The 25,055-nt window shown below is 41.4% G+C and overlaps 1 protein-coding gene across 1 annotated transcript; it reads left to right on the top strand.

Annotated features, from left to right (window-relative positions):
• Positions 1–4,552: 4,552 nt before the first annotated feature.
• On the top strand, positions 4,553–24,656 carry LOC120021586 (sodium- and chloride-dependent GABA transporter 2-like). The gene is made up of 14 exons (XM_038965389.1): positions 4,553–4,757; positions 6,441–6,575; positions 7,801–7,941; positions 8,869–8,959; positions 9,100–9,232; positions 9,365–9,499; positions 11,451–11,554; positions 11,796–11,920; positions 12,117–12,229; positions 12,400–12,537; positions 12,880–12,982; positions 15,383–15,483; positions 23,645–23,815; positions 24,477–24,656. The coding sequence occupies exons 1-14, from the start codon at positions 4,553–4,555 to the stop codon at positions 24,654–24,656; spliced, it is 1,875 nt and encodes a 624-aa protein (XP_038821317.1).
• Positions 24,657–25,055: the final 399 nt, after the last annotated feature.

Below are 25,055 nucleotides of genomic sequence, written 5' to 3'. Positions count from 1 at the left end.
CTATCCACATGGGTTCACTCATGGTTAGTTCTGGGAAGGGCATTTGACAGGGAGAAACGCATGGTCTAGGTTTGCTTCCAATGAAAGGGACCAGAACAAGTCTTCCTTGATGGAGAAGTAGACTACTACAACAGACTTCATCCTAAACCTCTTCAGGAACGGACCCTTTTTTTCAATTTTCGCCTAAAATGAAATCCCAAAACTGCCTGTAACTGAAGCAAGGATGTGCATATTCTTGGTACCATTTGAACACTTTGAAATTTGTGGAAATGTGAAAGGAATGTCGGAGAATATAACACAATAGATCTCGTAAAAGATAATACAAAGAAAAAAACAACCGTTCTTTTGTATTTTATTTGTACCATCATCTTTGAAATGCAAGAGAAAGGCGATGATGTGTTATTCCAGCCCAGCTGCAATTTAGATTTTGGCCACTAGATGGCAGCAGTGTATGTGCAACGTTTTAGACTGATCCAATGAACCATTGCATTTCTGTTCAAAATTGTGCATCATGCTAATCGCATTAGGCTATGTTAGCTCAACATCCCGCAGGGGACCGACCAACCCTGAAGAAGTTTTAAGGTACTCTCTCTCTCTCTCTCGCTTTCTAGTCTCCTCCATTTATATCAAGAAACCTTTTATTTAGACTGTTTATCACTGTTTATATTTGAAATCTAGCAGACTTGGCAGGCAGGGGCTGTGATAACACCTAGACATCTCCCTAGTTGTATAGAGAGACAGAGACAGACATGAGGCTTCAGTCAGTGGTACTGTAGCTTTCTCTCTTTCTCTTTCTCTCTCGCTGTCTCTCGCTGTGTCTCTCTCTCTCGCTGTCTCTTTCTCTTTCTCTCTCGCTGTCTCTCGCTGTCTCTCTCTCTCTCTCTCTCTCTCTATCTGCAGTCAGTAGCACTTGTTGTAGGCACGGAATGACGGCCGAAGTCTGGAGGCTCAGCAGTGCCAGTGAGAGCAGCAGTGTCTTCCTGTTCTGTGTAACTATACAGGCATGTCTAATAAACGTAGAAGTCCTCTTATCGCATTCTTTCGATTTGAAAGCCGAATTCCTGGTTGTTGAGGTAGATATTATTTTCATAATTCAAGCTACAAACCTTAACAGAAAAAAATAAACACGACAGTATGCTAAAATATTAGAAAGAGACGACTCAGACATGAACAATGAACCTATAAAATCTATTTTATTTATCATGCCCTTTTTACATCAGCAGATGTCACAAAGTGCTATACAGAAACCCTGCCTAAAACCCCAAACAGCAAGCAATGCAGATCTATCCAAAGCATGGAAGAAAGGGGCTCATGTTTTGCTGTACTAGACCTTCCCTTTTTCCCTCTATTCTATTTTTCTTGACAGTTGTGGTGGTTAATTTCTTTTCTATCAAATGAGGAGAGACAAAATTATCACACAAGTCAGAGTTGTACTTAAACTAAATCTTTATTCACTTATTTAAAAAGGGGCAAGTCAATACAACACACACATATAAAGTGAATCGATTGAGTGCTCTACGATAATAATGTCTGGACGACAAATCACCCTCAGATGATTCGTTGAGAACCTCGAGATAAAGGTGCAAAGGTCTTTTATAGCCAAGATACACCCCCTTCAGTCCACATTACAAACAACAGATGTATGGAATGGGTCACAAGGTAAACATTTGTATGAAAGATACTTAGAATTCACAGCAGACAGTATCTGCTGTAAAAACTGTTCTCATTCTGTAGAAACCAGGGTCTGGCCCCGAGCCATCTCTCCCTTATAGAACAGAAACATTAACTAATGCTCTGGAATGCGGTATCAACCAAAGACATTGTGAATCTCCTGTCAGTGTTAAATCTCCCAGATGCCCACTTTCAGTTCATACAGACACAGTAGAGTTATGACAACCTTCTATTCTGTTGCATAAAACAACCATTTCATGCAATTACAGTATTATAACATAATCTTGCAATTTTGCTCTCACACAGGTCACATTTAGCTGGTCATATGTACTGTAGCTGGTCATATGTAGCTGTTCATATGTATAAGGTCATATGTAGCTGTTCATATGTAGAAGGTCATATGTAGCTGGTCATATGTAGCTTGTCATATGTAGCTGTTCATATGTAGCTGTTCATATGCAGCTGGTCATCTGTAGCAGGTCATATGTAGCAGGTCATATATAGTTGGTCATATGTAGGTGTTCATAGGTAGCTGGTCATATGTAGCTGGTCATATGTAGGTGTGCAAATGTAGCTGGTCATATGTAGGTGTGCCTATGTACCTGGTCATATGTAGCATTCATATGTAGCTGGTCATATGTCATATGTAGCTGTTCATACAGTGGCTTGCGATAGTATTCACCCCCCTTGGCATTTTTCCTATTTTGTTGCCTTACAACCTGGAATTAAAATAGATTTTTGGAGGGTTTGTATCATTTGATTTACACAACATGCCTACCACTTTGAAGAAGCTAAATATTTTTTATTGTGAAACAAACAAGAAATAAGACAGAAAAACAGAAAACTTGAGCGTGCATAACTATTCACCACCCCAAAGTCAATACTTTGTAGAGCCACCTCTTGCAGCAATTACAGCTGCAAGTCTCTTGGGGTATGTCTCTATAAGCTTGGCACATCTAGCCTCTGGTATTTTTGCCCATTCTTCAAGGCAAAGCTTCTCCAGCTCCTTCAAGTTGGATGGGTTCAGCAATCTTTAAGTCATACCACATATTCTCAATTGGATTGAGGTCTGGGCTTTAACTAGGCCATTCCAACACATTTAAATGTTTCCCCTTTAAACACTTGAGTGCCGCTTTAGCAGTATGCTTAGGGTAATGGTCATGCTGGAAGGTTGAACCGCTGTTCCAGTCTCAAATCTCTGGAATTCTGAAACAGGTTTCCCTCAAGAATTTCCCTGTATTTAGTGCCATCCATCATTCCTTCAATTCTGACCAGTTTTACCAGTCCCTGCCGATGAATAACATCCCCACAGCATGATGCTGCCACCACCATGCTTCACTGTGAGGATGGTGTTCTCGGGGTGATGATGGGTGTTGGGTTTGCGCCAGACATAGCGTTTTCTTTGATGGCCAAAAATCTACATTTTAGTCTCATGTTTAAGTAACAGCTTTTTTCTAGCCACTCTTCCGCAAAGCCCAGATCTGTGGAGTGTACGGTTTAAAGTGGTCCTATGGACAGATAATTCTATCTCCGCTGTGGAGCTTTGCAGCTCCTTCAGGGTTATCTTTGGTCTCTTTGTTGCCTCTCTGATTAATGCGCTCCTTGCCTGGTCCGTGAGTTTTGGTGGGCAGCCCTCTCTTGGCAGACTTGTTGTGGTGCCATGTTCACCTATTTTTTAATAATGGATTTAATTGTGCTCTGTGGGATGTTCAAAGTTTTGAATATTCTTTTATAACCCAGCCCTGGTCTGTACTTCTCCACAACTTTGTCCCTGAGCTGCTTGGAGAGGTCCTTGGTCTTCATGGTGCCCCTTGCTTGGTGGCACCCCTTGCTTTGTGGTGTTGCAGACTCTGGGGCCTTTCAGAACAGGTGTATATATACTGAAATCATGTGACAGATCATGTGACAATTAGATTGCACACTAGTGGACTTTATTTAACTAATATGTGACTTCTGAAGGTAATTGGTTGCACCAGATCTTATTAAGGGGCTGTCAGGACCCGGTGTGAGAAACAGTCACTTAGTAAACTGAGCCACTAATAGTCGACAGAACCGAGAAGATGAGGCAGACACAGCAGTACTAGAGACGGTGGTTTAATAAAGTAAAAAGGAAAAGATCTTCAGGCAAAAAATAAAAATCCACAACGTCAAAAGTAATTTCCAAGAGAAAACATGTATATCCTCTAAGACACAAGGAAAATCCACAAAGTGGTAACAACAGCAGGGAAAAAACAAACCTCAAAAGAATAATCAAAAAAATAAACAAGAACAAAACCAGAGTACCTCAAGAAAATCCAACAAGAGAAACAAATGTTCACAGCATGGCTGGGGCTGGGTGCTAACATACAAACACAGAGCAAAGAACTGAGGAACACTAAGGGTTTAAATACTTTCAAAGGAAATGAGGCACAGGTGCAAATAATAACTGGAACAAGGGAAAAAACAAAAGGGTCAAAAAAAGCACAATGGGGGCATCTAGTGACCAAAACCTGAACAATCCTGGCCGAATCCTGACAGGGGCTTCATAGCAAATGGGGTGAACGCATTACCACCCACCACTTTATAGTTTAAAATAATAATAATAATAATTGAAACAAGTTCTTTTTTAAATTTCCCTTCACCAATTTGGACTATTTTGTGTATGTCCATTACATGAAATCCAAATAAAAATCAATTTAAAACACAGGTTGTAAATGCAAGAAAATAGTAAAAACGCCAAGGAGGGTGAATACTTTTGCAAGGCACTGTATGTAGCTGGTCATATGTAGCAGGTCATATGTAGCTGTTAACTGTGTGTCCTTATACTGTCTTCATAACACACAGACTATGTTAGATAAACGTGTGTTCACCGCATAAAACCAACTTTGTCTTTCTCAGTGTTATGGAGAAGCATAATGATCCCAATTTGAGGTTCAATAAGCTTTCCCAGCAGGAGATGGGTCTGGTCCAGCCTGTCCCTGTCCCAAGCACCCAGACCAGGGGACAGTGGTCCAGCAAGCTGGAGTTCCTCCTGGCTGTGGCCGGACAGATCGTAGGCTTGGGGAATGTATGGAGGTTCCCATATCTGTGCTACAAAAATGGAGGAGGTGAATCTCACATCACATCTTTACATGATCATACAATTAAGCTCACATTAAATGTATGGCAAGGTGAGCCTTTGTCTTTTACATTATCAATGCAAAAGAGCTAGTCACTTCATTTAACTTCATTGTGGTGGAGACAGTACAGAGTTGTCCTTTTCATATCTTAGGCTAACATTGAAATCACACAATTACAAGACGGTAATGGAATAATCATTAAGAGATGTGTAATCATGGCCTGATATAAACATATCAGTGGTTGCTATAATATTATAGGGATATTTACACGCTAGGGCTAGATGTTATCTGGCGGGCACTATAATAAAAACAACAGTGCATGCCTGTGTGCACAAAAGGAAGGCCAGGACTAAAAACAAACAAAATATAACTATTGTAAAATAGATTATGTCTGTAAAATATATTAGCTGGAAGTAGAAGCCTAAGTGTTATTGTTTATTAGTTTACTCCAATTGGGGGAGGGGTGGTAGGGTTGTCAGGGTAGGTTCCTTGTTCCTTGTCAATCATTGGCTTATTGGTGAAATCAGCAATCAGACAATATCTTCTTTAAGTAAATCAATCAAACCAAACCTTTTTTAATGCAATTGCAGACAGAAGTTGACAACGGAAACATAGCACGCATGTTTCAGAGTTATTCTGTAAAATAAAAAAGGTCAAAGTTGCTTTAATATGTTTGCAGTCAACCCCTAGTGATGTAACTGCCTACGTCAACACCTTCTACTCATGAGACCAAGCCCATGCATGTACAGTTATACAAACTTGCAGGATAAACAATAGTCCAGTGTTTTCTAAGGGCTCAGCAGTAATTTTCCATTCCCGTGTGGCTTATAGTGGTATGTCTGACTTGTCTCTTACCTCTTTTACTCCTCTGCATGTTTCTGTGTCTATGAATCTCTTTTAGCCTTGAGGCGCTTTCTCACAGACACCCTGTTTTGACCGCAATGGCTCACACATCTCTCAGACCGTTTCTTATAAGAGACAGAGACTAGATAAGAACTGTGGAACAATATTAAACCTTATAATGCGTATATTGCTAATCTGTGGTCCAGGACCATATAAATGTAGTGGGGGAGGGTCTTATAGCCCTTCCCCCTCTATTAATACAACATAAGCATAATCAATTATTATATTACATCAATCATTTGGTGCAACCCCTATCATGACCCCAAGGTAAACCTCATCAGGTTTGTGGGGAATAATAAAGGAAAAAGATATTCTAAATAATATGTATATTTATATAGGTATGTGTATTGTATGTATGTATATGTATGTGTATGTATATGTATGTGTATATGTATGTATGTTTATGTATATATATGTGGATATGTGTATGTATATAAATATATTTACCCCAAAAAATATATGGGCGATTAGAAATGATGCAGACAATTACATTGATGGAAGCGACAATCTATCTGCAATTTTAAAGACGATCCACCCTCTCACCCCAAAAAATATATATGAATAAAAAATACTTGTGTTCTCCTCTCTGGACAGTAGAGATGTACTCAAACCTGAAGTGTGTGTGTGGGAGGGGGGGGGTTCAGGTGGTTGAGATGGCTTCGGGGGAAAGAAATGTGTCTTGTGGAAAAATAATCACGTGAAATGAAACATTAAGTTATGGTCTTGGGCCATATGGTTAATTGTGGTTTAACTTGTGTTGTTCGTAAGGGGTGTTCTTCATCCCTTATGTGCTCTTTCTGTTCATCTGTGGCATTCCACTCTTTCTCCTGGAGACCTCCCTGGGCCAGTACACCACGCAGGGCAGCATCACCTGCTGGAGGAAGATCTGCCCCCTGTTTGAAGGTAAATATCAAGGCTCATATTTATAAAGCGTCATTGAGTAAGACTGCTGATCTAGAATCAGGTCCCCTCTGTCCATATAAGCTTAGTCATTATGATCTAAAAGGATAATATGACCCTAGATCAGCCATCCTAGGGATGGCAGGTAACCTAGTGGTTAAAGCGTTGGGCCAGTAAACGAAAGGTAGCTAGAACCAATCCCCGAGCTGACAAGATAAATATCTGTCATTCTGCCCCTGAACAAGACAGTTAACCCACTGTTCCTAGGCCATCATTGTAATTAAGATTTCTTTCTTAACTGACTTGCCTAGTTAAATAAAAAAAATCCTACTGGTATGCTATATGAATGTGGCCATGGGGTCTTGTTGTACGTATTGCAACCATATTAGGGATTAAATTGTCACTGTTTGTCTGACAATTGATAGCATTTGCTTCCTAATGTGAATTCCATATTGGGGAAATAGACATAAAAGCCTGATAGCTAGAAGGAAGAAAGGCTATAGCCTTCAGAAAAGTAAAGATTTGATAGTACTGTAAACTGTGCCAAAAGAAAAGATAACATTCAGAGGGACTACAGACCAAACTTCGTCTGTTTTTTTGTATTCGTACTCAGGAAAACTCCTAGCTGCAATATCAAAACTTGAGAAAGTAGCATTGTAATCCAAAGCAATGTCAATATGATTTAAATTGGTATTCAGCACATAAACTCAAGGTTTCTGTCTGGAGTTTTTGTCAAGAATGTGTTGGTTGAGGGTGACATATAGGGCCAGACAATTAGCCATAATAGGTACAGTATATGCACAGTACATGCAGGCTTTTCCTTCTGTAAATGATATTGCACTATTGTATTTGTAAAAGTCAATCCACCATGATTTTAATCACATTGCTTTAACAGTTTGAAACAATATCAGGATACATTTTAGATTGATTGTTGGATGACTGGTCTGTTTCTGGCCTGATATAACTTCAAATATGAAAAAGGGGTTAAAGTAACAAGACATTTCACTCAAGTTATTGGATGAAGCTTGGATTAAACATCAACAGATTTACTCAGGCTCACACTAATTCATGAGCTATTACATGATAGAGTAAGTGACAGTGCTTAATGTGCAATGACACGTGCATTCAGGACACTTGTCCTGTGTTCAAACATTCACAAACATTCACAAAATCTCCTCCTCCTCCTTCTCCTCCTCCTTCTCCTCCTCCTTCTCCTCCTCCTCCTCAGGACTGGGTTATGGTAGTCAGGTGGTGGTTATATATTCCAGCATCTATTACATCATCATTCTAGCCTGGGCCTTCTTCTACCTCTTCTCCTCATTCAGCTCTGAGCTCCCCTGGGCCAGTTGTAGAAACAGCTGGAACACAGGTATGTACTTCAGTGTAGCCTGAGTGCCAGTCTGCTTGTGCTGTCATACCAACTGCTTGTCACTCATTGTCATAACAAACCTGTTTGGATTGACAAGGACAGCAATGGAGTTGGCATTGCAAAGAGCACAAACAGATCTGGGACCAGGTTAACTTCAGTGTGTAGACATGTTGACGTTGAGATACCTTTGTCATGCCCAAATGATAGATAGTATCTTACATTTATGGACACTACTTCAAACTGAGATATTACGATTTTGACAAGTGAGTTGATGATAAAAGAATTTATAAGGTAATATAAATTATTAAATAATTCTACCCGGAAACTTAACCGTTAGGGATTAGAGGTTATGTAGCATGGATAAGGAGTAATTAAAAGTATTAAACATAAGTCCAACTAGCTTAGACTGGGAGAGAGAGAAATGTGTGAATGCTTAAGAAAACACCTAGAAACAATTAAACTATGGTTGAACCGACCCGGCTATAACTCTGGGAAGATAAGATAGGACAGGGAGGACCCCTCCAGGTAGCCTTTATCTGGGGGGGACTGGAACTGTCAGCTGGGTAGTGAGAAACTGTGGTGAGAATTTTAGAGAAGAAGATAGCTCTCCTAATGTTAGTGTGTATGTGTGTGCGTAGGTTAGAAGAATGTTATAAAAGGAACATCTTTGTATATGAACGGTAGAGCTCTCGTGAATAAAACTGGGTTTGACTAATTGTGAGCTGGGAATTGTGTCTGTTTCATTTAAACCAGAACTTTACACACTCTGGGTTGCAGACCGATTAGGATAATTGAAATTTAGGTAAATTGATCACAAAATTCTATATCAGCTGATTAATGTTTTATTTTTGTAAATGTCTCCTTATCCCGGAAAGATTCAGATAGTTCTGAGACATGCATGTTATTGTCTAATTTCCTCCTAACCAGCAACCTGCATGGAGTTTGACAGAAGAGTAGTGGGACATCTAAATTGGACAGTAGCAGGAAACGCAACGTCGCCAGTGAGAGAGTTCTGGGAGTGAGTATACAAAATCATTCCAATTTATCAACTCCTTATTAAGTCCTTACAGATGGAAATCAGGGCTATTTGCCTTAGGAGGTGTTGAGAGAATGGTGAAAAGCAAGTGGTGGGATTGTAACTCAAAATATGATTTTCAGGAGAAGAGTTTTGAATCTCACAGACAGTCCAAACAAGCTAGGCAGTGTTCGCTGGGAGCTGGCTCTGTGTCTTCTACTGTCATGGATTCTCTGTTACTTCTGTGTCTGGAAAGGAGTGAAGTCTACTGGGAAGGTAAGGTGGGATATCTGCCATTCAACCTGATGACACCATGAATACTGTAGAATTGTTAGGATGAGCCATAGACTGAGTGAATGTAACGCTGGTCTGGAATGTAACGCTGGTCCCCCCCCCCCTCCCCCTCAGGTGGTCTACTTCACTGCCACCTTCCCCTATCTGATGCTGCTGGTGCTGCTGGTCCGTGGACTCACACTGCCGGGGGCAATAGATGGTATCAAGTTCTACCTCTACCCAGACCCAGCCCGCCTCAAGGACCCACAGGTAGGAACACACTTCACTGTATAATTTGTGTTCAGGTGTAACAAAAACGATCAGTACATACTGTAGTGATTTGTGGGGGATAAATGGTCATGTTTCTGCCGGTGTTTGAAAGCTGGTCAACAGGACCGAGGGCAGCAACCATTACCACTGACACAAGAAACGTAACTCCCTTGGTGCAACAGTTTGTGGTTAAGAGCATCAGATTTGTTACAATATCAATACCTGATTAAAAAAATACTCTGATTTTCAAAGCAAATGCATTTCCTGTTGACTTATTATAGCTATAGTGGCAGGAAAAAGCATGTGAACCCTTTGGAAATACCTGGATTTCTGCATAAATTGGTCGTGAAATTTGATCTGAAATTCATCTAGGTCACAACAATAGACATCCACAGTCTGCTTACACTAATAACACACAAACAACTATAGGTTCCATGTGTTTATTGAACAAAATGTGTAAACATTCAAAGTGCAGGGTGGGAAAAGTATGTAAACCCTTGGATTTAATAACTGGTTTATCCTCATGTGTCAACAATAACCTCAACCGAACGTTTTCCGTAGTTACGGATCAGATCTGCACAACGGTCAGGAGGAATTTTTGACCATTCCTCTTTACAAATCTGTTTCAGTTCACCAATATTCTTGGGATGTCTGGTGTGAACTGCTCTCTTGAGGTCATGCTACAGCATCTCAATCGGGTTGAGGTCAGGACTCTGACTGGGCCACTTCAGAAGGCATATTTTATTTTGTTGAAGCCATTTTGTTGTTGATTTACTTCTTTTTGGGGGGTCTTTGTCCTGTTGCATCACCCAACTTCTGTTGAGCTTCAATTGCCGGACAGATAGCCTTACATTCTCCAGCAAAATGTCTTTATAAACTTGGGAATTCATTTTCCCGTCGATAATAGCAAGCTGTCCAGGCCCCGAGGCAGCAAAGCAGCCCCAAACCATGATGCTCCCTCCACCATACTTTACAGTTGGGATGAGGTTTTGATGTTGGTGTGCGGTGCGGTGCCTTTTTTTCTCCACACGTAGTGTTGTGTGTTCCTTCCAAACAACTCAACTGTAGTTTCAACTGTCCACAGAATATTGAGTCAGTAGTGCTGCCAGAAGAGATTTCGGTAAGTCTTTAGCTGACACTCTAGGATTCTTCTTAACCTCATTGAGCAATCTGCTCTGTGCTCTTGCAGTCATGTTTGCAGAATGGCCACTCCTAGGGAGAGTAGCAACAGTAATGAACTTTCTCCATTTGCAGACAATATGTCTTACGGTGGACTAATGAACATCAAGGCTTTTAGAGACACTTTTGTAACCCTTTCCAGCGTCATGCAAGTCAACAATTCTTAATATTAGGTCTTCTGAGATCTCTTTTGTTCAAGGCATGGATCACATCAGGCAATGCTTCTTGTGAATAGCAAACTCACATCTTGTGAGTGTGTTTTATAGGGCAAGGCAGCTCGAACCAACATCTCCAATCTAGTCTCATTGATTGGACACAAGGTTAGCTGACTCCTGACTCCAATTTACCTTTGGAGAACTCATTAGCCTAGAGGTTCATATACTTTTTCCAACCTACACTGTGAATGTTTAAATTATGTTTTCAATATAGACAAGAAAAATAGTTTACGCACACTATGTCTGTCTATTGTTGTGACTGAGATGAAGATCAGATCAAATTGTATGACCAATTTATGCAGAAATCCAGGTAATTCCAAAGGGTTCACTTACTTTTTCTTGCCACTATACAAGGTCAAAATAGGTACCATTTGAATTCGCCTCTAACACCCTGGGATGAGACTAGTGTATCAGAATTGTGAAACTATGAAGGCAAGGCAGCTCGAACCAACATCTCCAATCTAGTCTCATTGATTGGACACAAGGTTAGCTGACTCCTGACTCCAATTTACCTTTGGAGAACTCATTAGCCTCATTAGCTCTGGTGTGTCTCACAGGTGTGGATGGATGCTGGAACACAAATGTTCTTTTCCTATGCTATCTGCCTCGGCTGTCTGACTGCTCTTGGCAGCTACAACAAATATGACAACAACTGTTACAAGTGAGTGGAAGAATTATGTACACAAACAGTAAATGTGCCTTGCTAGATAAAATGTGCTGGCAGAATGTTTTCTCTTGCCTGCAAAAACGTCCCCTGTGCACATAATTCTTTGGAGGTTGGGTTGCAGAAATGGTAGGGTTGCAGAAATGGTAGGGTATCTGGGAAGTTTGATGATCTCCATATTGTATGTCATTTGGATGCCTTCGTGTTGTGACTAACAGGGAAGTGAATCTCTTTTTAGGGACTGTGTGTACCTGTGCCTGTTGAACAGTGGAACCAGCTTTGTGGCCGGTTTTGCAATCTTCTCTGTTCTGGGATTCATGGCTTATGAACAAGGGACAGACATCTCAACGGTGGCCGAATCAGGTAAGTGTTGCAGCAGTGAGATATGAATGAATGAATTAAGTAATGAATAAACAAATTTACAAATAAACAAACAAATTAACATACCCTTGTAAGTTCCAGTTTGTTACAAGACAGGTGTCTTAGCATTTCAAGGATCTAACTATTCCCTCTGCCTCGGAGAGTTCAGTAATGAGTTTACCTGTGTTGCTGCATACAGGTCCTGGCCTGGCATTCATCGCCTACCCTCGTGCCGTGGCCATGATGCCATTACCCCAGCTTTGGGCCATCTTATTCTTCATCATGATAATCCTACTGGGGTTAGACAGTGAGGTGTGTTAGTGTGGTCCTGAAGGCCTACGGAATATTTCCTTAGTGAAGGATAATTACATAACCGACAATAGATGCTACAATCATCACAAAACTCAATGGATATGAAACTGTGAAGGAGTAGCTAGTATTTCGAAGAGAGTTTCCACTGAACTACCCCATCTCTCCTTCAGTTTGTAGGTCTGGAGGCTTTGATGACAGCTATCTCAGACATGAATCCCTCCTTCTTCCTGGTTGGCCATCGGCGTAAAATCCTCCTCCTCATCATCAGTGTGGGTAGCTTCTTCATTGGCCTGGTCATGGTCACAGAGGTGAGAGGTCATTTGAAGTCATCATTCTATAAGGATATAGGTTATAAAATATAGAATTTAAAGGCCATCGTTATTAGATTAATCATGACAGTAACGAGATATATGATCAAAAATCTACCTCCCAAGTGATCTGTTTCAACATATCCCTGTGTTTCAACATACCTCCTCGTTCCGCATAATTGTTGGTTGATTCCACTTATTTCGTAAGCGATTGGGCTGCTGGACACACCTACGATCATTGTCTGAGTGTTTTGTAGACTCTGGAGGTAGATTATAGTCTTATTGTTGTGCTCAGTAAGACCTTATACTTTCTTTCTCTTTCTACCCCTCCTCTATTTGCAGGGAGGCCTGTATATCTTCCAGCTGTTTGATTACTATGCCTGCAGTGGGATGACTCTGCTTCTCTTCGCTATACTACAGTCAGTGTGTATCAGCTGGGTTTATGGTGAGTTAGCCCGGCCTACTCCCAGTGCCGCATAGGGCCCGCAACCACTTTTGTTCAATGCCAGTCGGGGTCTCAACTTAATGTTAGTTAACCTGTCTGGCTCTGGCGTTCCGCCAGCGGAACTCCTCCCACATTCCACTGAAAAGGCAGAGCGCGAAATTCAAAAGATATTTTTTAGAAATATTTAACTTTCACACATTAACAAGTCCAATACAGCAAATGAAAGATACACATCTTGTGAATCCAGTCAACATGTCCGATTTTTAAAATGTTTTACAGCGAAAACACCACATATATTTATGTTAGCTCACCACCAAATACAAAAAAGGACAGACATTTTTCACAGCACAGGTAGCATGCACAAAGCCAACCTAACTAACCAAGAACCAACCAAACTAACCAACAAACAACTTCATCAGATGACAGTCTTATAACATGTTATTCAATAAATCTATGTTTTGTTCGAAAAATGTGCATATTTCAGGTATAAATCATAGTTTACATTGCAGCTACAATCAGAAATTGCACCGAAAGCAGACAGAATAATTACAGACACCAACGTCAAATACCTAAAATACTCATCATAAAACATTTCTGAAAAATCGATGGTGTACAGCAAATTAAAGACAAATATCTTGTGAATCCAGCCAATATTTCCGATTTTTTTTAAGTGTTTTACAGCGAAAACACAATATAGCATTATATTAGCTTACTACAATAGCCTACCACACTACCGCATTCATTCATCAAGGCACGTTAGCGATAGCAATAGGCACGTTAGTGATAGCGAATAAACCAGCAAGATATGTAATTTTGACTAACCTTGATAAGCTTCATCAGATGACAGTCCTATAACATCAGGTTATACATACACTTATGTTTTGTTCGAAAATGTGCATATTTAGAGCTGAAATCAGTGGTTATACATTGTGCTAACGTTGTGCTAACGTAGCATCTTTTTCCCACAACGTCCGGATATTTTTCTGACACTTTTTCTGACACACATATTCTGACCAAATAACTATTCATAAACATAACTAAAAAATACATGTTGTATAGGAAATGATAGATACACTAGTTCTTAATGCAATCGCCGTGTTAGAATTCTAAAAATAACTTCATTACGACATCCAGCTTAGGTATAGCGAGAGAGTACCCAAAAGCTGGGCGCAAACAACTAGTTCACATGTACGACAGATATATGAAATAACATCATAGAATGGGTCCTACTTTTGCTGATCTTCCATCAGAATGTTGTACAAGGGGTCCTTTGTCGGGAACAATCGTTGTTTGGTTTTAGAACGGCCTTTTTCCCTCTCGATTTAGCAAGCACACTTGCCAAGTGGCACGAATCTCTCCATCGTCAACGAACGGAACACGGCAAAACTCCCGAAAAAATTTCAATAATCTGATTAAACTATATTGAAAAAACATACTTTACGATGATATTGTCACATGTATCAAATAAAATCAAAGCCTGGAGATATTAGTCGTCCATAACGTCAGCTTATCAGAAGGCAAATCCAGGTCCCTCCTCGCGCTCTCCAGAAAACAGGAAACTGGTGACACGTCATGCCAAGAGCTATGATTCGAGTCCAGATCAAGTTACACACTCAATTTCTTCTCTCACTGCTTGTCGACATCTAGTGGAAGACGTATGAAGTGCATCTAAACTAATAAATATCAAGGACTTTAATAGGCAGCCCCTAGAACAGTGCATCGATTTCAGATTTTCCACTTCCTGTCCGGAAGTTTGCTGCAAAAGGAGTTCTGTTTTACTCACAGATATAATTCAAACGGTTTTAGAAACTAGAGTGTTTTCTATCCAATAGTAATAATAATATGCATATTGTACGAGCAAGAATTGAGTACGAGGCCGTTTAAATTGGGCACGATTTTCCCCCAAAGTGAAAACAGCGCCCTCTGTCCTCAACAGGATAAGGTTCTATATGCAATCCAATGACACAATGCTGGGTTGTCAAAATAAATAATTGTACATAAGTAAGGTGATATACTTGAAAACAGGAGGACATCACAAAACAGTTCTGAGATCTGTGACTTGAAACATTTTTATTATCTCAAAACTATTCATTTTGCACATAGAACCTTATAGTCCCACCCCTGGGTGCTTGTTTTGTTTTTGCCATAACACTACACAATTGAATCAAATACTAAAAGCTTGATGAGTTGGTTATTTGAATCAGCTGTGGGGGGCCCAGGACTGAGTTTGGGAAACCCTGGTTAGAGCTGCTTTCCAGGTTTTCTAATCTGCAATTGTTTAAACCTGTCTGTCACTTGGTGGTTTGAGAATGTTAACCTGGGTATTTGACAGACCAACTGACCAAACCCTTTTTTTGACTGCTGTTATTTTGAGTCCCTGTTGATATGTTTACTCCACAGGTGCAGACCGTCTGTACGATAATATAGAGGACATGATTGGTTATCGACCATTACCCATCATTAAGTACTGTTTGAAGTATTTCACTCCAGTCATCTGCACTGTAAGTTTTATTTATTTACACCCCACTGTCAACAGCAAATGAATGTTATTTTTCCAATTATACACTGCTCAAAAAAATAAATGGAACACTTAAACAACACAATGTAACTCCAAGTCAATCACACTTCTGTGAAATCAAACTGTCCACTTAGGAAGCAACACTGATTGACAATAAATTTCACATGCTGTTGTGCAAATGGAATAGACAACAGGTGGAAATTATAGGCAATTAGCAAGACACCCCCAATAAAGGAGTGGTTCTGCAGGTGGTGACCACAGACCACTTCTCAGTTCCTATGCTTCCTGGCTGATGTTTTGGTCACTTTTGAATGCTGGCGGTGCTTTCACTCTAGTGGTAGCATGAGACGGAGTCTACAACCCACACAAGTGGCTCAGGTAGTGCAGCTCATCCAGGATGGCACATCAATGCGAGCTGTGGCAAGGTTTGCTGTGTCTGTCAGCGTAGTGTCCAGAGCATGGCGGCGCTACCAGGAGACAGGCCAGTACATCAGGAGACGTGGAGGAGGCCGTAGGAGGGCAACAACCTAGCAGCAGGACCGCTACCTCCGCCTTTGTGCAAGGAGGAGCAGGAGGAGCACTGCCAGAGCCCTGCAAAATGACCTCCAGCAGGCCACAAATGTGCATGTCTGCTCAAACGGTCAGAAACAGACTCCATGAGGGTGGTATGAGGGCCCGACGTCCACAGGTGGGGGTTGTGCTTACAGCCCAACACCGTGCAGGACGTTTGGCATTTGCCAGAGAACACCAAGATTGGCAAATTCGCCACTGGCGCCCTGTGCTCTTCACAGATGAAAGCAGGTTCACACTGAGCACACGTGACAGAGTCTGGAGACGCCATGGAGAACGTTCTCTGCCTGCAACATCCTCCAGCATGACCGGTTTGGCGGTGGGCCAGTCATGGTGTGGGGTGGCATATCTTTGGGGGGCCGCACAGCCCTCCATGTGCTCGCCAGAGGTAGCCTGACTGCCATTAGGTACCGAGATGAGATCCTCAGACCCCTTGTCAGACCATATGCTGGTGCGGTTGGCCCTGGGTTCCTCCTAATGCAAGACATTGCTAGACCTCATGTGGCTGGAGTGTGTCAGCAGTTCCTGCAAGAGGAAGGCATTGATGCTATGGACTGGCCCGCCCGTTCCCCAGACCTGAATCCAATTGAACACATCTGGGACATCATGTCTCGCTCCATCCACCAACGCCACGCTGCACCACAGACTGTCCAGGAGTTGGCGGATGCTTTAGTCCAGGTCTGGGTGGAGATCCCTCAGGAGACCATCCGCCACCTCATCAGGAGCATGCCCAGGCGTTGTAGGGAGGTCATACAGGCACGTGGAGGCCACGCACACTACTGAGCCTCATTTTGACTTGTTTTAAGGACATTACATCAAAGTTGGATCAGCCTGTAGTGTGGTTTTCCACTTTAATTTTGAGTGTGACTCCAAATCCAGACCTCCATGGGTTGATAAATTTGATTTCCATTGATAATTTTTGTGTGATTTTGTTGTCAGCACATTCAACTATGTAAAGAAAAAAGTATTTAATAAGAATATTTCATTCATTCAGATCTAGGATGTGTAATTTTAGTGTTCCCTTTATGTTTTGAGCAGTGTAGTTATAGTAAACATGATGTTGATGTCCCAGTAATACAAGTGATTTACAGAAAACCAGAAGTTAAGATGACAATACAGAGAAATATAAATCAAATGGACGCCTATGTGTAACCTATGTAAAGTAGATAATCCTAACTTTATGTTCATTATAAATGCTTCTATAAAAACGAAGAGAGTCGCACACTCTATGTATAAACTCGCTGTAATTTATTGGGTAAACCACCAACGTTTCGACATCATTGTTCCTTCTTCAGGGTAATGTTATGAATGATTGAACCAGGTTATGTAGACAAAACAGTGCAATTAGTGCAACTAATGACAATAGTGAGAGGTGTGTCATAATTATTAGGTTGATTAGAATGAATTGAGTGAAACATTTAGAATATAATAGTTTACAGCATATTGAATATATTAGGCTGTTATCATTAGCACTAGCATAGGATTAACATTAACATACATTACTGTTTAAATTAATTTCACATATACAGTAACACACAAGTTGACACACCTACTCATTCAAGGGTTTTTCTTTATTTTTTTACTATTTTCTACATTGTTGAATAATAGTGAAAACATCACAACAATGAAAAAACACATGGAATCATGTAGTAACCAAAAAAGTGTAAAACAAATCTAAATATATTTTTGATCTTAGATTCTTCAAAGTAACATCCTGTTGCCTTGATGACAGCTTTGCACACTAGGCATTCTCTCAACCCGCTTCATGAGGAATGCTTTTCCAAGCTCCCCCACACACACCATCACACTTCCTGCTTCATGGTGGGAACCACACATGCGGAGATCATCCATCCACCTACTCTGCATCTCACAAAGACACAGCGGTTGGAAACAAATCTCATATTTGGACTCATCAGACCAAAGAACAGATTTCCACTGGTCTAATGTCCATAGCTCATGTTTCTTTGCCCAATCATGTCTCTTCTTATTATTGGTGTACTTTAGTAGTGGTTTCTTTGCAGCAATTTGACCACGGAGGCCTGATTCACGCAGTCTCTTCTGAACAGTTGAATGTTGAGATGTGTCTGTTAGTTGAACTCTGTGAATCATTTATTTGGGCTGCATTCTGAGGGGTAGTTAACTCTAATGAATTGTCCTCTGCAGCAGTGGTAACTCTGGGGCTTCCTTTCCTGTGGCGGTCCTCATGAGAGCCAGTTTCATCATAGCACTTTTTTGCAACTGCACTCGAAGAAACGTTCAGTTGTTGAAATGTTCTGCATTGTCGGATCTTCATGTCTTAAAGTAATGACGGACTGTCATTTCTCTTTGCTTATTTGAGCGGTTCTTGCTATCGTATGGACGTGGTCTTTACCAAATTGTTTTATTTATTTATTTCACCTTTATTTAACCAGGTAGTTGAGAACAAGCTCTCATTTACAATTGCGACCTGGCCAAGATAAAGCAAAGCAGTTCGACACATACAACAACACAGTTACACATGGAGTAAAACAAACATACAGTCAATAATACAGTAGAAAAATAAGTCTATATACAATGTGAGCAAATTATGTGAGATAAGGGAGGTAAAGGCAAAAAAGGCCATGGTGGCGAAGTAAATACAATATAGCAAGTAAAACACTGGAATGGTAGATTGCAGTGGAAGAATGTGCAAAGTAGAAATAATGGGGTGCAAAGGAGAAAAATAAAAATACAGTAGGGGAAGCGGTAGTTGTTTGGGCTAAATTATAGATGGGCTATGTACAGGTGCAGTAATCTGTGAGCTGCTCTGACAGCTGGTGCTTAAAGATAGTGAGAAGTGTTTCCAGTTCAGAGATTTTTGTAGTTCGTTCCAGTCATTGGCAGCAGAGAACTGGAAGGAGAGGCGGCCAAAAGAGGAATTGGCTTTGGGGGTGACCAGAGAGATATACCTGCTGGAGCGTGTGCTACAGGTGGGTGCTGCTATGGTGACCAGCGAGCTGAGATAAGGGGGGAATTTACCTAGCAGGGTCTTGTAGATGACCTGGAGCCAGTGGGTTTGGCGACGAGTATGAAGCGAGGGCCAGCCAACGAGAGCGTACAGGTCGCAGTGGTGGGTAGTATATGGGGCTTTGGTGACAAAACGGATGGCACTGTGATAGACTGCATCCAATTTATTGAGTAGGGTATTGGAGGCTATTTTGTGAATGACATCGCCGAATTCAAGGATTGGTAGGATTGTCAGTTTTACGAGGGTATGTTTGGCAGCATGAGTGAAGGATGCTTGGTTGCGAAATATTCTAATACAGAACCGTCCAGAGTAGTGATGCTGGACGGGCGGGCAGGTGTAGGCAGTGATCGGTTGAAGAGCATGCATTTCGTTTTACTTGTATTTAAGAGCAGTTGGAGGCCACGGAAGGAGAGTTGTATGGCATTGAAGCTCGTCTGAAGGGTTGTTAACAGTGTCCAAAGAAGGGCCAGAAGTATACAGGATGGTGTCGTCTGCGTAGAGGTGGATGAGAGACTCACCAGTAGCAAGAGTGACATCATTGATGTATACAGAGAAGAGTCTGCCCAAGAATTGAACCCTGTGGCACCCCCATAGAGACTGCCAGATGCCCGGACAACAGGCCCTCCGATTTGACACACTGAACTCTATCAGAGAAGTAGTTGGTGAACCAGGCGAGGCAATCATTTGAGAAACCAAGGCTATCGAGTCTGCCGATGAGAATGTGGTGATTGACAGAGTCGAAAGCCTTGGCCAGGTCAATGAATACAGCTGCACAGTATTGTTTCTTATCGATGGCGGTTAAGATATCGTTTAGGACCTTGAGCGTGGCTGAGGTGCCCCCATGACCAGCTCTGAAACCAGAATGCATAGCGGAGAAGGTGCGGTGGGGTTCGAAATGGTCGGTAATCTGTTTGTTGACTTGGCTTTCGAAGACCTTAGAAAGGCAGGGTAAGATAGATATAGGTCTGTAGCAGTTTGGGTCAAGAGTGTCCCCCCCTTTGAAGAGGGGGATGACCAGAGCTGCTTTCCAATCTTTGGGAATCTTAGATGACATGAAAGAGGTTGAACAGCCTAGTAATAGGGGTTGCAACAATTTCAGCAGATCATTTTAGAAATAAAGGGTCCAGATTGTCTAGCCCAGCTGATTTGTAGGGGTTCAGATTTTTCAGCTCTTTCAGAACATCAGCTGACAGGATTTGGAAGAAGGAGAAATGGGGAAGGCTTGGGCGAGTTGCTATGGGGGGTGCAGTGCTGTTGACCGGGGTAGCCAGGTGGAAAGCAAGGCCAGCTGTAGAAAAGTGCTTTTCTCAATTATAGTGGGTTTATCGGTGGTGACAGAGTTTTCTGTCCTCGGTGCAGTGGGCAGCTGGGAGGAGGTGCTCTTATTCTCCATGGACTTTAGTGTCACAGAACTTTGAGTTTGTGTTGCAGGAAGCAAATTTCTCCTTGAAAAAGTTAGCCTTGGCTTTTCTAACTGCCTGTGTATATTGGCTTCTAACTTCCCTGAAAAGTTACATATCACGGGGGCTGTTCGATGCTAATGCAGAACACCAAATAATTTTTTTGTGTTGGTTAAACTTCTTATGGCTATGATCTCGTTAACGGGATCGATATGACAACAGCCAGTGAAAGTGCAGGGCGCCAAATTTCAAAACAACAAATCTCATAATTAAATTCCTCAGACATACAAGTATTTTACACCATTTTAAAGATAGACTTGTTAATCCCACCATAGTGTCCGATTTCAAAAAGGCTTTACGACGAAAGCACAACATATCATTATGTTAGGTCTGCACCTATTCACAGAAAAACACAGCCATTTTTTCAGCCAAAGAGAGGATTCATAAAAAGCCGAAATAGAGATACAATTAATCACTAACCTTGGATGATCTTCATCAGATGACACTCATAGGACTTAATGTTACACAATACATGTATGTTTTGTTCGATAAAGTTCATATTTATTTCCAAAAATCTGTTTACATTGGCGCGTTACGTTCAGTAATGTTTTGCTTCCAAAACATCCAGTGATTTTGCAGAGCCACATCAACTTACATAAATACTCATCATAAATGTTGATGAAAATACAAGTGTTATGCATGGAACTTTAGATCAACTTCTCCTTAATGCAACCGCTGTGTCAGATTTCAAAAAAACTTTACGGAACAAGCACACCATGCTATAATCTGAGTACAGCGCTCAGAGCCCAAAACAACCATAAAGATATCCACCATGTTGTGGAGAACAGATGTCAGAATAGCATTATAGATATTCACTTACCTTTGATCTTCATCAGAATGCACTTCCAGGAATCCCAGTTCCACAAATGTTTGATTTGTTCCATAAAGTCCATCATTTATGTCCAAATACCTCCTTTTTGTTTGCGCGTTCAGCACACAATCCAAACTCACGACGCGCTGGCAGGTCCAGGCAAAAGTTCAGACAAAGTCATATTACAGTTTGTAAATCTACAATAATGTTCCAACCGGAGAATGCCTTTGTCTGTAGAAATGCAATGGAACAGAGCTAACTCTCACGTGAGCGCGCTCGAGGCACTCTGCCAGACCCCTGACTCATTCAGCCCTCATTCCCCCCTCCTTTACAGTAGAAGCATCAAACAAGGTTCTAAAGACTGTTGACATCTAGTGGAAGCCTTAGGAAGTGCAAAATGACCAATATCCCACTGTATCTCTGATAGGCAATGAGTTGAAAACCTACAAACCTCAGATTTCCCACTTCCTGGTTGGATAATAATAATATGCATATATTCACAACTGGGCATGAGTAGCAGGCAGTTTACTCTTGGCACCTTATTCATCCAAGCTACTCAATACCTCCCCCAGCCATAAGAAGTTAAGGGCAGTCAGTTCTGAAGAGAACCAAGGGCTATATCTGTTCCTAGTTCTAAATTTCTTGAATGGGGCATGCTTATTTAAGATGGTGAGGAAGTCATTTAAAAAAAATCACCAGGCATCCTCTACTGATGGGATGAGGTCAATATCCTTCCAGGATACCCGGGCCTAGTCAATTTAGAAAGGCCTGCTCGCTGAAGTGTTTCAGGGAACGTTTGACAGTGATGAGTGGAGGTTGTTTGACCGCTGACCCATTACGGATGCAGGCAATAAGGCAGTGATCACTGAGATCTTGGTTGAAAACAGCAGAGGTGTATTTAGAGGGCAAGTTGGTTAGGATGATTTCTATGAGGCTGCCCGAGTTTACGGCTTTGGGGTGGTACCTGTTAGGTTCATTGATAATTTGTGTGAGATTGAGGACAACAAGCTTAGATTGTAGGATGGCTGGGGTGTTAAGCATGTCCCAGTTTAGGTCACTTAGCAGCACGAGCTCTGAAGATAGATCGGTGGCAATCAGTTCACATATGGTGTCCAGAGCACAACTGGGGGCAGAGGGTGGTCTATAGCAGGTGGCAACGGTGAGAGACTTGTTTTTAGAGGTGGATTTTTAAAGTAGAAGTTAAAATTGTTTGGGTACAGACCTGGATAGTAGGACAGAACTCTGCAGGCTATCTCTGCAGTAGATTGCAACACCGACCCCTTTGGCCGTTCTATCTTGTCTGAAAGATTTGTAGTTAGGGATGGAGATTTCAGAGTTTTTGGTGGTCTTCCTAAGCCAGGATTCAGACACGGCTAGGACATCCGGGTTGGCAGAGTGTGCTAAAGCAGTGAATTAAACAAACTTAGGGAGAAGGCTTTGAATGTTAACATGCATGAAACCAAGGCTATTACGGTTACAGAAGTCATCAAAAGAGAGCGCCTGGGGAATAGGAGTGGAGCTAGGCACTGCAGGGCCTGGATTGGCACTGCAGGGCCAGTGAACTGGCTAACTTCTGGCTAGCTTCTGTTGTGGATTTCAGATTTCAGACCCCAAAATAGGGCTATGTTCTGTATAACTCCCCCTACCTTGTCACAACACAACTGATTGGCTCAAACGCATTAATTGCACATATTAACTTTTAACTAGGCACACCTTTTAATTTAAATGCATTCCAGGTGACTACTGTGCCTCATGAAGCTGGTTGAGAGAATGCCAAGAGTGTGCAAAGCTGTCAAGGCAAATGGCTACATTGAAGAATCAAAAAAATATATTTTTTGATTTGTTTAACACTTTTGGTTACTACTTGAATCCATATGTGTTATTTCATAGTTTTTTATGTCTTCACTGTTATTCTACAATGTAGACAATGGTAAAAATAAAGAAAAGACCTTGAATGATTAGGTGTGTAGAAAGTTGACTGGTACTTTATTTAATTGTTTCCAATTTCATAAAATGTTTGTTACATGTAATCTTTTGTTTCAACTATAATGCATGATAAGCTTAACCAACAGAAGGAACATATTGGGTGTGCGCCAGCTCATGCTTTTTTTTTAGACCATTATAAATGCTTCACCAGAAGCCTGACCTAAATGTACTGGAGAAACCATAACCTTGTTCTTAACCTTATCTTGTTCATCTGTCCTCACTCAACCCTCACTGTTACCATATAATGTTATAATTAGTACAATGCTATCGGAAAATACATTGTGTTCTTTAATGTTTATTATACAACCTCCATCCATATCTTTTGTTCTAGGTTACATTTGTCTTCTCCTTGATGAAGTTAGCCCCGCTGAAGTTCAACAACACCTTTCAGTATCCTTGGTGGGGTTCCGCCGTTGGCTGGTGGTTCACTCTCTCCTCCACCCTCATGGTTCCTCTATGGATGGTGTACATCGTGAGCGTCACTCCTGGCACACTGCGACAGGTAAATAGGGACATCATTTATTATGTTTCTATAGAGTTTCACATTGCTTGACTTGGGCAGGAGCTCTCCGGAGCTGAGTACCGGCAACTAAAATGTTTAACAGCTTGAGCTCCTGTTCCTCTTTTACAATATTAGCTCAAAAGTATTGTGGAGCTCATGCACCTAAATGTAAACAGTACCGACACCAAACATGAGTACCGGCAACTGTCTCAGCCCAAGTCAAGCACTGGAGTTTCAAAACAGAAAAGTATCTCAAAGTGGTCCAAAAGCAACAAAAAATCAAGCAATATATCATAGCTATAGCTAGTTACGTAGGTCGACGATAGAGGCTAAGTCTCTGAGGACATCCTCCAAAGATGGAGCAATGGTCATGAGAGGACATGGTTAATTTCTCACTATCAATTCCAAACTTCAGATCTTTTAAAAGTTGGCAGGTATCACTTGTGGTGTTATCGCTAGTTATGTCTCTATTTATCGAATGATCAGATCCATTACCCAAACCCCATTTCCTCCCCAATATACACTGATGTTGTTTATTCTACCAACTAAGAAAATAAGACAAACAATCAACGTTCTGCAAACATCACCAGTTATTGTATGTCTCATTTCTTTGGTGGTCTATCTTTGAAATGCTCCTCTGTCCTCTTTATTGATTCTTTAGAGACTGTCCATCCTCACCACACCGTCAAAGGATCTCCCCATGACCAAGGCCCAGAAGAATTCCCTCCTGGCCAAGCAGTCAGAGCAGGACAGACCCCTGGGGGACATGGAGATACCAGCCTGGGGCCACAACCTCCTAGACAGAGACACTGGCCCCCTCTCTCAGCCACCTTCCCTATAGAACTTGAAATAAGCAGGTCCTGACATAAACAATACAAATACTTCCTGTTGTGTAACAGAGACTTATGTGACCCTTCGCTTGGTCTGAGTGGCTTAGAAAAGTATAGTACAGAACATAATCCACCCCATGCCTTTTTCTTGGGAGGGCGATGTGGGCAAGTGTTTCCAAAACACACACTATTTCCTGTATGTAGCGCTGATGAGACGTAGAAGCACTGGTTCTGGGAAGTCTTGGTGTGAAAAAAGAGATGCGGTCATTCTGTTTGGCCCAGAAAACCCTACCTAGAATTAATAGAATTACAGGTCAATCTTGCTGTCTCATGTCAGAATGAGGAGAAAACATATTGAGTAAGGTCCGGCACAAAATATGGACCTTTGCAGTTGTCCTTTAATTAACCAG

This window comes from Salvelinus namaycush, chromosome 2, assembly GCF_016432855.1.
Source record: "Salvelinus namaycush isolate Seneca chromosome 2, SaNama_1.0, whole genome shotgun sequence".
NCBI classification, from domain to species: Eukaryota; Metazoa; Chordata; class Actinopteri; order Salmoniformes; family Salmonidae; genus Salvelinus; species Salvelinus namaycush.
The sequence above is the reverse complement of the archived record's forward strand: the minus strand, read 5'-3'. Positions and strand labels throughout refer to the sequence as shown.

Excerpts from the sequence above, each read along its gene's own strand:
- LOC120021586 (XM_038965389.1), top strand. The coding sequence starts at position 4,553 with ATGGAGAAGCATAATGATCCCAATTTGAGGTTCAATAAGCTTTCCCAG. Across the intron at positions 11,921-12,116 it reads CTCAACGGTGGCCGAATCAG|GTCCTGGCCTGGCATTCATC; the intron begins GTAAGTGTTGCA and ends TGCTGCATACAG. Across the intron at positions 12,983-15,382 it reads GTGTATCAGCTGGGTTTATG|GTGCAGACCGTCTGTACGAT; the intron begins GTGAGTTAGCCC and ends TTTACTCCACAG.